Raw genomic sequence first — 11,082 nt, forward strand, 5'->3', positions numbered from 1 at the left:
TGCTTTTATTTTGAATTCGTACACCACCCACTGATTTGTATACATTCTACAGATGTTTTCTTTTCGAATTCGTACACCACCCATTGATTTGTTTACATTCTACATATTTAAGCGCCGATTTATGTTATCTGTTGTTTATGTAAATATTATATAGGAGAACGGGACATTGTTTTATTACGCAGCCAGTTTCGCCCAATATTTTCAAAATAGCTAGAGTGTGAAGATTCAAAAAAATAAATAATATTTAAAATTAATGAAAGTGCGAGCGCGCAAATTTATTGAACGGAAATAAATGGTCTTTTAAGTACATAAAATGAATACAATTGAATCTAGCAACGTAAATAATTAAAGGATCATTTAGCAAAATAAAAAATATACTCTAAACTATATCGCAGAAGCTGATCCTTTCTCTGGTTTAAAACATATTTTAAATTTATATTTTTAGTTAATATTGCTTATTAACAAAGAATTTGTGGAAGTAGCTACAACAACAACGACACTTTCCAGAAAGTCCATTCAAGTCCTAATAAAATTTATGGCTGATTACTAACACTGTCAACAGACAAACTTATGCTGGGTGCAACGTCTCTTGGTTCCTCTACCAATCGTATGGCGTGCAAAGGCTTTCGAGACGAACTGTTACCTTTAATAGGTTTTAGCATGTGTTTGGTGTAACAAAGGCCACAACAAAGTTTAGAACGTTCCAATAGCGGGTACTATCCTCCATAACCGAATGCTTTACACGATGTGGAACAAAAATCCCTGATTACATTGTTGGCATGCTTCACCGAAGCGCTGAACGTAATCCTCCTTGGAAAAAAGGACACCATCCTTATTAAATTATCAATTCTGCTCAGCACGACAAAAGCAATCGCTACGCCATTGTTGCCCCAAGTCCACAATAAGTTTTTCATCTTGCTGTAGATCGTTCAGACAGCCACCGCAATAATACTGTACGCGTATCTGGAATGTATCCATATACAAAAAAAAAAAATTACATTGCTTTTTTCGTCAGACTTAATACATACACATGTGCACGAACACTTTATGTTTCAAAAATAATTTCAATTAAAAAAGCGAATATTTGTAAATTAAACTTCAGTTTCAATTTTCTAATTGAGCAGTGGAGATACAATTTAATCGCTGATTGCATAAATCATAAATCATTAACAGCAATGTTAATTTTTTTAAATTTTTTCTTTTTAATTCTATATACGCAAGGCGCCATAATAGGTGCGAAGAAATTTGAAGAAAATTACAAATTTTGCATAAATACGTCCGCATCTTTGTTAAAGGATGAAGAAAAGTCTAGAGAAGAGAAATCTGACATATGCGAGATAGTTGTTACCACTTTAACAATTGATGAAAAGGTGAGATAAATAATGTTAACATATTGACAATGAGCATATATATGCATCGCTTAAAACCATATGGATTTTTTTTTGTTTTTGTTTTTGTTTTTTTTTTTAAATTTTGACGAATGCAATCAGTTTGACCTCGAATTTATGTGCCATGTATGGTTTTTATACAAATGTTATTAATGTCCGGGCAAGAAAATGTAATGATTCAATTAATGATTAAAAGTAGTTGGTAATGAACAATGAATCGATTTAATTTAAATGTGGAAAAAAAAAAACCTGTTTTTCAGGAGAATTTTTCCAATACCGTGTGTAAGGCTCATGGCGCCTCGGCATACTCTAACGATTTATATTACTATTTGAAATTTAACAATGGTGATATGAAGGGTCGCGGCACTCATCATGATATATGTAACAGTATTAACAGTTTACTATTGGCTTGGATACCTTATCATTTAGTCGAACAATTCTACGCTCAGGAATTGGATCCAAAAGAGGTAAATAAATATCGCCCTATTATTACGATAATGATGCAGAGAACTTAATCTTTTTTATGTATTATTTAGTCGTATATTAATTATATCGCCAAAGGCACGGATAAAGAGCAAAACAAATCTGAGTTATGCCATTTTAGGCATTCGGATATTGTCAATCATATATCATCGAACCTCTTCACTTGTGTTGTTATGGTTCATGAGGATAATTTCGTAAGTATTCTGAGCTGAGTTCTATTCTCCACAGGAATTTATGTTGAAAATGTACATTTTTCTAGTATGACTTGGGTGACGATATTAATGTATTAATCGAAATACAACCATTAAGTTATGAGCTGCGTAATGTTAGCTTCTCTTCTTGGATTAATTCGACAGAGAGTTATAAAACATTGCTGGGTAAAACGACATTGAAAAACTATAGTCGCGATCGTAAATACATCTATGGAAGTTTGAATTATACGTATGAGGAGAAGTTGGAATTAAATTTGAGTACTATTTATGGCGATGATATGTTGGAGCTGCCTTTATTTTTTGAACACAAAAATGTCATGTTGGAATTGGACGAGCTGGGTGCGAGTGGCATCGATGTTAAGGAGGTTTTTCCTTTGTCCTTTGTTCTAATGATTAAATTAACTCCAATTTACTTGTATTTTAACAGAAAGCCTTTTTTGGTCGTAAAGCGGAACCCAGAAGTAACAATGATGTTAATGTGATTGGCCAGTGGTCGGAAAATCATCGAAAATTTAAAGCTGACATCTATGAATATTATGGTTCAGGCATTAGGCGTTTCAAAAAAGAGCTAAACGATGGTGACATTACTTTTACCCGTATTGAAAATGCGGAACCAGTTTTTGAAATGCCTACCGAAAACGACTTGGTGGAGTCAAGCGCTTTTAACCAGAAAGGAAAGCTAATGGAACGTATAATAGCTGAAGAAGATACTTTTAAAAAGGAAAACACATCCTCAATGGAGTACGACAGTAATGACGGTGGGGACGAATTACCTGCTTGGGTTGTTGATGACGAAATAACCGATAGGGAAGATTACGATGACGAATCTTATTCAGACTTATATCCTTGGTTCGTATTGGGAGTATTAGTAGTGGCTGGCGTCATTTTAGCCCTAATTATAGGGATAGTGCATGTATGCACCAAAAAAGAACCACGACAAAAATATAAATTCACCGGCATGAAGACTCGTAAATACACGCTAAACTGATTAAAAAAACTATAGCAAAAAATGGCTATTCTTTCATTTGCCATCGATGTACAAGAATGCATTCAATTTATGCCAATGTATCGGGTCAATCAAGCATTGACAGAGTTCATTCGTTAAGTGAGACAATTTTGGAAAATACCTTGAATGCCACGCTTCGATTTGGTTAATAGTAATATATAATAATATAATATATAATAGCATAAAATAACGAGCTAGCGGGTGCTTACCCACCAAAACGTATCTAAATAAGTGCAAAATGCAACAACAAATCAAAAAGTGCATAAACACGTGCAGTAGCAAATAAAAAAAATTGCAGCATGCAACAACAACAACATGTAAAATCTTCACATGTAAACAAAAATTCAACCAATCAAAATTTCCTCTTCACAATGTAAACAAAAACTCTACCAACCAAAATTTCCTCTTTGCGTTCAATGTAAACGACCATTTAAACGAATAGTGCAAAAAGTCAAGCATATGATCAGTAATCTTTTTATTCAGACGCTGGGAGTTCAGGGTGAATACAATTTAATTATTTATATGAAAATATTTTAAGATTTCTTTACCTTCGACATATTTGTATAAATCGAGAAAGAATAATAAATTTAAATCACTATTGATTCTCCACGGATTTAGGTTAACCACGGCAACTCTTTATTTATTTTTTTTTTATTTTTCCACGAGAAAATTTGTTTTTTCTTTCTAATACTCTTGTGTTTGCACGTCATGATTTTAGGATACAATTAGGAGAATTATTCTTATTAGGACTTTGGAAAAAATAATTAGATAAAGTATGAGTAGCGAAGAGAATATTACTTGAAAATTTTTCCTAAAAATAAATTGTGAATTGTGGACATACGGCAGGCTCGAGAAATCATGCAAAAATAAAACTGTGAAAAAATTTAAATAAAAAGTGCAACACGCCTCACAAATACGTGAAGCTGTATGTGAGTGAAAGAATTAAAGCTGACAACTTAAAAATAATGTGATTTTATTTTAAAAACTTATAAAATAAGAAAAGGTAAGTGTGCTAAAGTAAAGAAAAAATGTAGCATTACAAATGTTAATTAAACTCGGCTAGGATATTTATGTTGGCAATGCCCTAATTTTATGTGTTGTTCTTTTTTCTCTCTTAAAGATTTTTAAGCTATCAAAAAGAAACAACTACAGTGATTGATTAGAAAAAGTAATAATCGGTCATTTTTCTTACACATTAGCCGAAAAACGAAACAACTTCGTTTTCATTTTCTGAGTAGCCATTGTATACTACCGACGTCAGAGTAAGACAAAAGGTTTTTCGTAGAGTCAATTTTGCTAATTTCTTTGCATATAAAAATATATTCCTGTGGAAATTCCTTTGATAAAATTGCAAAAGAAAAAATCTAGTTATTTCGTTTCTTGAAAGAGGAATTTTTTTCATCAAACTCTTCTAACGGGTTTGTGGTTTGTTATTGTTTTGAAAAGTGTTTCAAGTAAAAATTTGGAATATCTCGTAGCAATGAATTTAAAGTGAATTTATTCTCTAACAATCGACTGTACAAAGTTTGCAATAACAATTTCTTTTTTAACTAAAATCGGGAAAAACGCGGAAATTGTGCTAATCTTTTTCGGAAAACGAGTAAGTGCGTACATATGATTTTGTCGAAAAAAATGTTTTGGAATTTGTTGCCACGACATTTGTTTTATAAACAAGTTTTCTAAACGAAACTCGCAATTATTTTTTGTAGACGTATTCCTCAAAATTTATTTTTTGCTTTTATCGCTTTTTCTTCTTGTATCCATGCATATTTTTCCCTCACGTATGCTTATTAAAGTCTCTCAGTGTGCGGTTAAAATTTTTTATCTTTAAATAATAGAGTTTTCTCCTTTTATATATCAGCCTATTTCACAAAATTCTTGCTACAGGGTATTTATTAGAAAAATTTAATTGAAATTTTATAAACAAATTCCAAAACATTTTTGTTTTATCTCTTAAAATGAGGATTTTATCATTAATTTTTGGAAAATTTAACATACAGCAGCCATACCGCAATTTTAAATGATGGAACGTAAGAAAGTTTTGGAATTGGATAAGATATGTCGCGTTTGTATATGTGAACGTAAAGACATGAGGCCGCTATTTAGTGAAAAGGTGGCTGAAATGTTAATGGAATGTGCCACTGTTAATTTGGAACCAACTGAAGGTTGGCCCGATAAAATATGCGTGCAGTGTGTTCATTCAGTATCGCGGTGTCATGCATTTAAAATGTTAGCAGAACGTAGTGATAAAGAGTTGCGTGAATACATAAAATCCTTGACCGTGCGTGTGCTTATTGACGACGCACCAGAAGTGCGAATTCAGCAAGGACTGCTCCTAAACGAAGTTCCGGGTTTGAAATTGCAACCGCAAGCTCAACAGGTTTTATTGCAAACACCGCAGGATCAGTCGCCTGTAAAAATACCGCTACAAAAACAACAAAAACTTTTACAGAAGCAAGTAAAACAGCAAAAGCAGCAACAAGAAAAACAGCAGCAGCAAATAAATCAACAGAAACAGCAGCAGTCTTCAATAACTCAGAAAAAAAGAATTAGTCGAAAAAAGCAACAGCAACAGCAACAGCAACAACAACAGCAACAACAACAACAGCAACAACAACAACAACAGCAGACTCAAATACATCAACAACAACAGCCACCACCTTCTATTCAACCGCAACAAATATTACAACCACACACAATGTCTATTGCAGAGCCGGTTACTTTGCATGCTTCCCCGCGATTACCCCCTCCACCGCCTTTATTATCAACAGCTCCGCAACTTTTGCCAATAACTTCAAATCATTCGACGACAACAAACAGCACAATAGTACCAGCGACGTCGGCTCACTTGCCGCAACAGATTCTGTTGCCGAATGGGCAGATAATAACCACTGCACAAATTGTTACTACAAACGGTGGAGCACCGCAATTAACGCAAATCATTACGAACCCAAATCCGCCTCCTCCTCAGGCCCAACCCACGCCACAATTTGCCCCTCATCTTATTCAAACAACTGGTGGGCAGACGTTGCAATTGATACAGCAGCCTAACGGGCAGCATGTGTTGCAGTTCGTCCAACTAGTTCCGCAGAGATTAAGCGCTTCGGGGGCGAATTGCTCAACGGCCATCATTGATGAAGAACAAATAACTATGGTGGATGAAGAGACGCTGATGGAGCAAAGCGAACAGCATCTAATCGACGATGATGATCTTGAGGAAGTGCCGCCTGACGATTCTGGCACACATATGGGGAGTAGAGATCAAATTTGTGAAACCATCGTTGTTGAAGACGATCAATTACAAGTGCATCACCAGCAACTATTAGGCCATAACGATAGCCAGGAGATGGAATATTTGGAGGATATAACTGTTACTACCACACAGCAGCAGCGCCATCATCATCTTGTCTTACATCAGCAAGAGCACATTTTACCAAATAAGGTCGAAGATGTTGATGATGATGATGATGACGACATAATTGAGCAGGTAGAATTCGAAGAAGAAATGTTGGATGAAGATGATGAGACGGATGCTGTACTTTTGGATGCGAGCAATGCTGAATTCATAACGGAACCGGACAATGACCAAGAAATGATCGATGAAAATACAGGTGAAGACAGTGTAGATAATGTTACATTAACTCACTACACGGTGGTGGCTGAAAATGACGATGAAGTTCTTGTTGAAGCTGAAGTTAATGCGGTTTTACAGGCGGCTTGTGGACAACAACTGCAAAAAACTGAAAATAATAATCTCCCGCAAACGGTCAGCGTCACCCAAATAATGAACAACAATAATAATAATGTGGCGGTGACGACATCAAAAAAACACAAACGTGCAAGCAACGCTAAAACTTTAATTAATTCACGTCAATTGGCGGCTACAGCGTCTTCTATAGCGGCGGCTGCCGGAGGAGACGAAGATTTTGAGATTGACGAGAAATTAATAGCGGACTTTATTAACCAGCAAACAACCGTTGTAGGGTCGGGACGGTATATGTGCAATTTGTGTCGGCAGGAGTTCCGGCAATTTAAAGGCTTACAGAATCACATGCATTCTCATTCAAATTGGATACGAGCCAATTGTAAGAAATTACCCCAATGTGAAATTTGCCAGAAAAGTTTTAAGGGACCGGGTATGTTGAAAATGCACATGAAAACACATCAATCGGCGGCAAAAACACCGACTTGTCAAATTTGCGGTAAAACATTCAAAACGAAAGCGATTCTTTACCGGCATCGGCAAATACATCAGCAACGTTCCTTCTTGTGTGCAGTTGACAATTGTCGTAAGGGCTTCTCAAGTCCGCTATCGTTGAAAGCTCACATCGATCGGAAGCATCCGGAACCGACTGATACGGGAAAATTTAAATGTGGCGAATGTTTGATGATCTTTTATAATGTGAATGATTTAAACGATCATGTGCATCAAACCGGACACGGTTTGGTAGCAGCAACGTCACCTTCTAACATCAATGGCAATGGCAATAATAAACTTGAACATCACGGAAATGTAAATAACGCAAACTTATCAGTAATTACCTCAAGTAATTTGACAATTAGTAACAATAACAGTAATAATGCGACAACTGCGGCTGTCACCAGCCATGTCACCATGGCTGAAGTGGTTAACAGCAACGGTGAAGTTTTCATTGTTACGCCGGCGTAGTTCCCTTAAAAAAGGGATGGGGGAGCGAAAATACTTTTTAACATATTTTTAAAATGATTGCTTGTTTACGGTATGAAAAAATTAAATTTAAATTAATTATAATTGTAAATATGTATACATACATATATATGTAAGTTGATGTAAGAGCATTAGGTTATAATGGACATATAAGAATATTTCTATGTACAGAATATTTAAATATTTTACAATAAATGAACAAAATGACTTAAGTAAATTTAATTCAATTGAGGGAAATTATGTAAGTGAAATAAGTTCGAGAAACGTTGTGTGTAGCAAACATAACGAATCGCACTGATATGATCACCTTAACTAAAGAGCTTCATTTTCATTCATATCCTTTTTATGAAAATGAAGTGACTTCTGCTTCTTCTAACTTGATAAATTTCTTCATTTCATCATTACAGAACACGGTAAGCGAACAAAAGCGTTCAGAAGCGTTACATCAATGAAACGAGCGTCATAAGCAATCCAATCATTCTTATCAGTCATGGACTCCCCAAATGTGTTGTTGACATTATAAACACTAAATGCCTGCAACGTGACGTTTCCATCTGCCATGAATAAATCAACAGAAAATAGATATATAGAGCCGATAGCCTGTGTTGCTAGTGCTCAAGTCTAAGAATTTATTTCATTAGTCTAAAATTATAGTAATAATAATAATAATAATAATAATAAATAGATATATGTAGAAATCGGCAAAATTTCCCGCCAAATATTCAAATTTTTTAAAAGACAACAAATCGCTCGTACAACCGCTCAGTTTCATATAATCAATAAATTCTCATTCCCGTTTGCTGGAATATCGTTTTCACTATTTTCAATTCCGTAATATCGGTATAAACTTATACAATTTTTTTTTTTTTAAGGACATCAATTTATATCTTCTTAGGGCATTTACACATATAATGTAATTAGATGCGTCTTTATTGGGTACAATAATAATCATCATATTTCGCCAGAAGCACTTTCTTTTAAGGTTAGATGAGTTATTTTTTGTTCGGTCTGTGTTCTTGCAAGTGCACAAACGGAATATAGAAAAAGTGAAGGGCGAAAGCCAAGAAAATCTATTCCGAATATAATGCAAGTATTGGAGCAAAAGATTTTCAAAATGTCATACTTTTCGCAAGGCTTTAAATTAGGCCCAAGCTCCTTTTAGTATTTTCCTAAATAGTTTCTAATCCGCAAAATTATTTTTCATGTTCAGGATATCATTGAACGAATTAACGAAAATTTAGAAAGTCATCACACAATGCGTACGATTCTTACTCGATCGAATTTGTTAATGTGATCTCTAAATATAACTGCAAATGGATTAACTCTTGTTCAAATGGTCATGATTATGATAATGCGTATACGTAAAATTTTAAGGAAACTGTACGCTTCGACTTAAGCCTTGATATTGAAAATGTTATTCTCATCCATTAGTTTAGTAATCAAGATTTCATTATATCATACAACACTTGACTTGTGTTACAGGGTATATTGTATTAGTGCAGACGTACGTAATAAACTGACAGGCTTAAGACCCTTTTATTATTCAAAACCACTTTCTGAGTCGGTCTATATTTTGTCTGTCCGTCGGTCCATCTGTCGTTTTTTTGTGCTCAAAATACAGGTTACAATTTTTGAGATATTTTGATGAAATTTGGGATCGAACCACTTTTTCAACCACTTGTCATATAACGTCTTATTTTAAAAAGTATTTATATGAATAATTGTATGCTAATTTGATCTGAATTGATTTAACCCAATATGTCCGTCAGTGACCTGTTTTGGCCCAAGAACGAATGCTTTTGGCAATGATTGAAAAAATTGTACTTTCCAAAATTACTTGGCAAAAGTGGCTAAGCAATAGTATTTCGACATTCTACATTGGTGTGAAAACTTTGCACCGGCTGGATCAATTTGCGAATTCCCTCTCATATAACTAAGACTAAATTTCATGCGACAATAGGTATAATTGTCAATTATATCGAAATAGTACATTACTATAAAAAAATTAGGTGTACCAAATTTGGACTATCTCGGCCTATTTTTCGGATGCACCAAATTTGGATCTTGCTTGGCTCTTTTTTTGATTTTGGTCCAATATTCCCTTTAAAAGGTTGTTGTCAAAGCCGGAACGACATCCAGCCTTTTAAGGTCGTAGCTTCGCAACGGAATTTTGCAAATCCACTTCTAATTGCCTAATTAGTTATCAGCTGGATAACTTTTCAGTGGTCGTCTTAGCGCTATTAATTTTTTTACAGTCCTAAAGTATTACAGGTCGAATATAGACCTTTTAACTCTCCATTTCAGAGATCAGAAATAACAGTCGAATGTAACTTGCACCACGTAAAACATTAACTGAATCCCCATCTATATAGCGAAAGCAAGCTCTGTTTCTTGTGTCGCTGACTTATAGTAGGTGAATACGAACGATATATTATATCTACCTGCATCGGCAGCTATTGTTGACTCGATCTAATAAATCAAGAATTGTTCTAATTGAAGTGCTGTAGTGTACGTGACCCGGCTACGACGTTCTTACCCGTTTTATTTTAATCTAAAATTTAACAAGAAATATTTTTAGGCGGCTAAACTAACCGCCTAGTCCACCTTTAAAACTGTACTCTTGATCGCTAATGCCTATCCTACTTTTTAACCAGAGAATTTATTTCTTTGGCATAAGTAATTTACAATAATAATAATTAGTTGAATTCTTATGTTTTGACCGTGATAGACAGACAGATAAGTAGATGAATCCATTCCGGTACTTGTCTGCTTCAAAAGCTTTCCAATGTATATAGCTATGCTGCACAAGTATTTGTGTATAGCATATCGAAAAATCCTCATATCGCATGTAGTTTAACATTTGTATGGGCCGATTGTTGGACAGCCAGGTGATGCAGCTTTCTTACTTGTTGCTTTATTAGCAATGTGCATATGGTTGAAAGTTTATAAATTTTTGGCTAATTTCCTGCAGCAGCTGTTTTATTAATATGAATTTCATATGTGTAAATTGGCATACCATCGTGTATACTATATACGTACATATGCATATTTAATGTTCGATTTTGCCATTTTATATCCATACTTATATACACATATACGTAAATATCTTTGAATATATTATATATGTTATTAATTAAGGATGATATTTTGTAATGCATAATTAGAAAAATAAAATATTTTTCGTTACTCATTAATATCATTCTCTCGCATAGCGAGGCTCTCTTATTTAACATTTACATTTAATTGCACGAGACTGTAGACTCGGCACTCGAATTGTATATCGTTCGTTTTAATACTTCCCTCTCT

The 11,082-nt window shown here is 34.5% G+C and overlaps 2 protein-coding genes across 8 annotated transcripts; both read left to right on the forward strand.

The window, feature by feature from the left end:
- Nucleotides 1-570: 570 nt before the first annotated feature.
- On the forward strand, nucleotides 571-3,160 carry LOC119636313. Its single transcript, XM_038031615.1, has 6 exons — nucleotides 571-652; nucleotides 1,222-1,370; nucleotides 1,649-1,855; nucleotides 1,925-2,065; nucleotides 2,131-2,448; nucleotides 2,511-3,160. The coding sequence occupies exons 1-6, from the start codon at nucleotides 571-573 to the stop codon at nucleotides 3,069-3,071; spliced, it is 1,458 nt and encodes a 485-aa protein (XP_037887543.1). The 3' UTR covers nucleotides 3,072-3,160.
- Nucleotides 3,161-3,768: 608 nt separating this feature from the next.
- LOC119636666 lies at nucleotides 3,769-7,983 on the forward strand. Of its 7 annotated transcripts, none has more exons than XM_038032192.1 (3): nucleotides 3,769-4,092; nucleotides 4,210-4,693; nucleotides 5,090-7,983. In XM_038032192.1, exon 3 carries the CDS (start codon nucleotides 5,110-5,112, stop codon nucleotides 7,756-7,758), a length of 2,649 nt encoding a protein of 882 aa, XP_037888120.1. In that variant the 5' UTR covers nucleotides 3,769-4,092; nucleotides 4,210-4,693; nucleotides 5,090-5,109; the 3' UTR covers nucleotides 7,759-7,983. The 7 variants fall into 7 exon arrangements, with proteins under 7 accessions (XP_037888120.1, XP_037888122.1, XP_037888119.1 ...); XM_038032194.1 differs by having other exon boundaries at nucleotides 5,093-7,983; XM_038032191.1 differs by having other exon boundaries at nucleotides 4,210-4,689.
- Nucleotides 7,984-11,082: the final 3,099 nt, after the last annotated feature.

Source organism: Glossina fuscipes, unplaced genomic scaffold (genome assembly GCF_014805625.2).
Source record: "Glossina fuscipes isolate IAEA_lab_2018 unplaced genomic scaffold, Yale_Gfus_2 28, whole genome shotgun sequence".
In the NCBI taxonomy this organism is placed as follows: Eukaryota; Metazoa; Arthropoda; class Insecta; order Diptera; family Glossinidae; genus Glossina; species Glossina fuscipes.

What these genes read in the sequence shown, in the direction of transcription:
- LOC119636313 (XM_038031615.1), top strand. Translation starts at nt 571, where the DNA reads ATGCTGGGTGCAACGTCTCTTGGTTCCTCTACCAATCGTATGGCGTGC. An exon ending in CGAACTGTTACCTTTAATAG is followed by an intron (nt 653 to 1,221) that starts GTTTTAGCATGT and finishes TATATACGCAAG; the next exon opens with GCGCCATAATAGGTGCGAAG. An exon ending in TGGTTCATGAGGATAATTTC is followed by an intron (nt 2,066 to 2,130) that starts GTAAGTATTCTG and finishes ACATTTTTCTAG; the next exon opens with TATGACTTGGGTGACGATAT.
- LOC119636666 (XM_038032192.1), top strand. Translation starts at nt 5,110, where the DNA reads ATGATGGAACGTAAGAAAGTTTTGGAATTGGATAAGATATGTCGCGTT.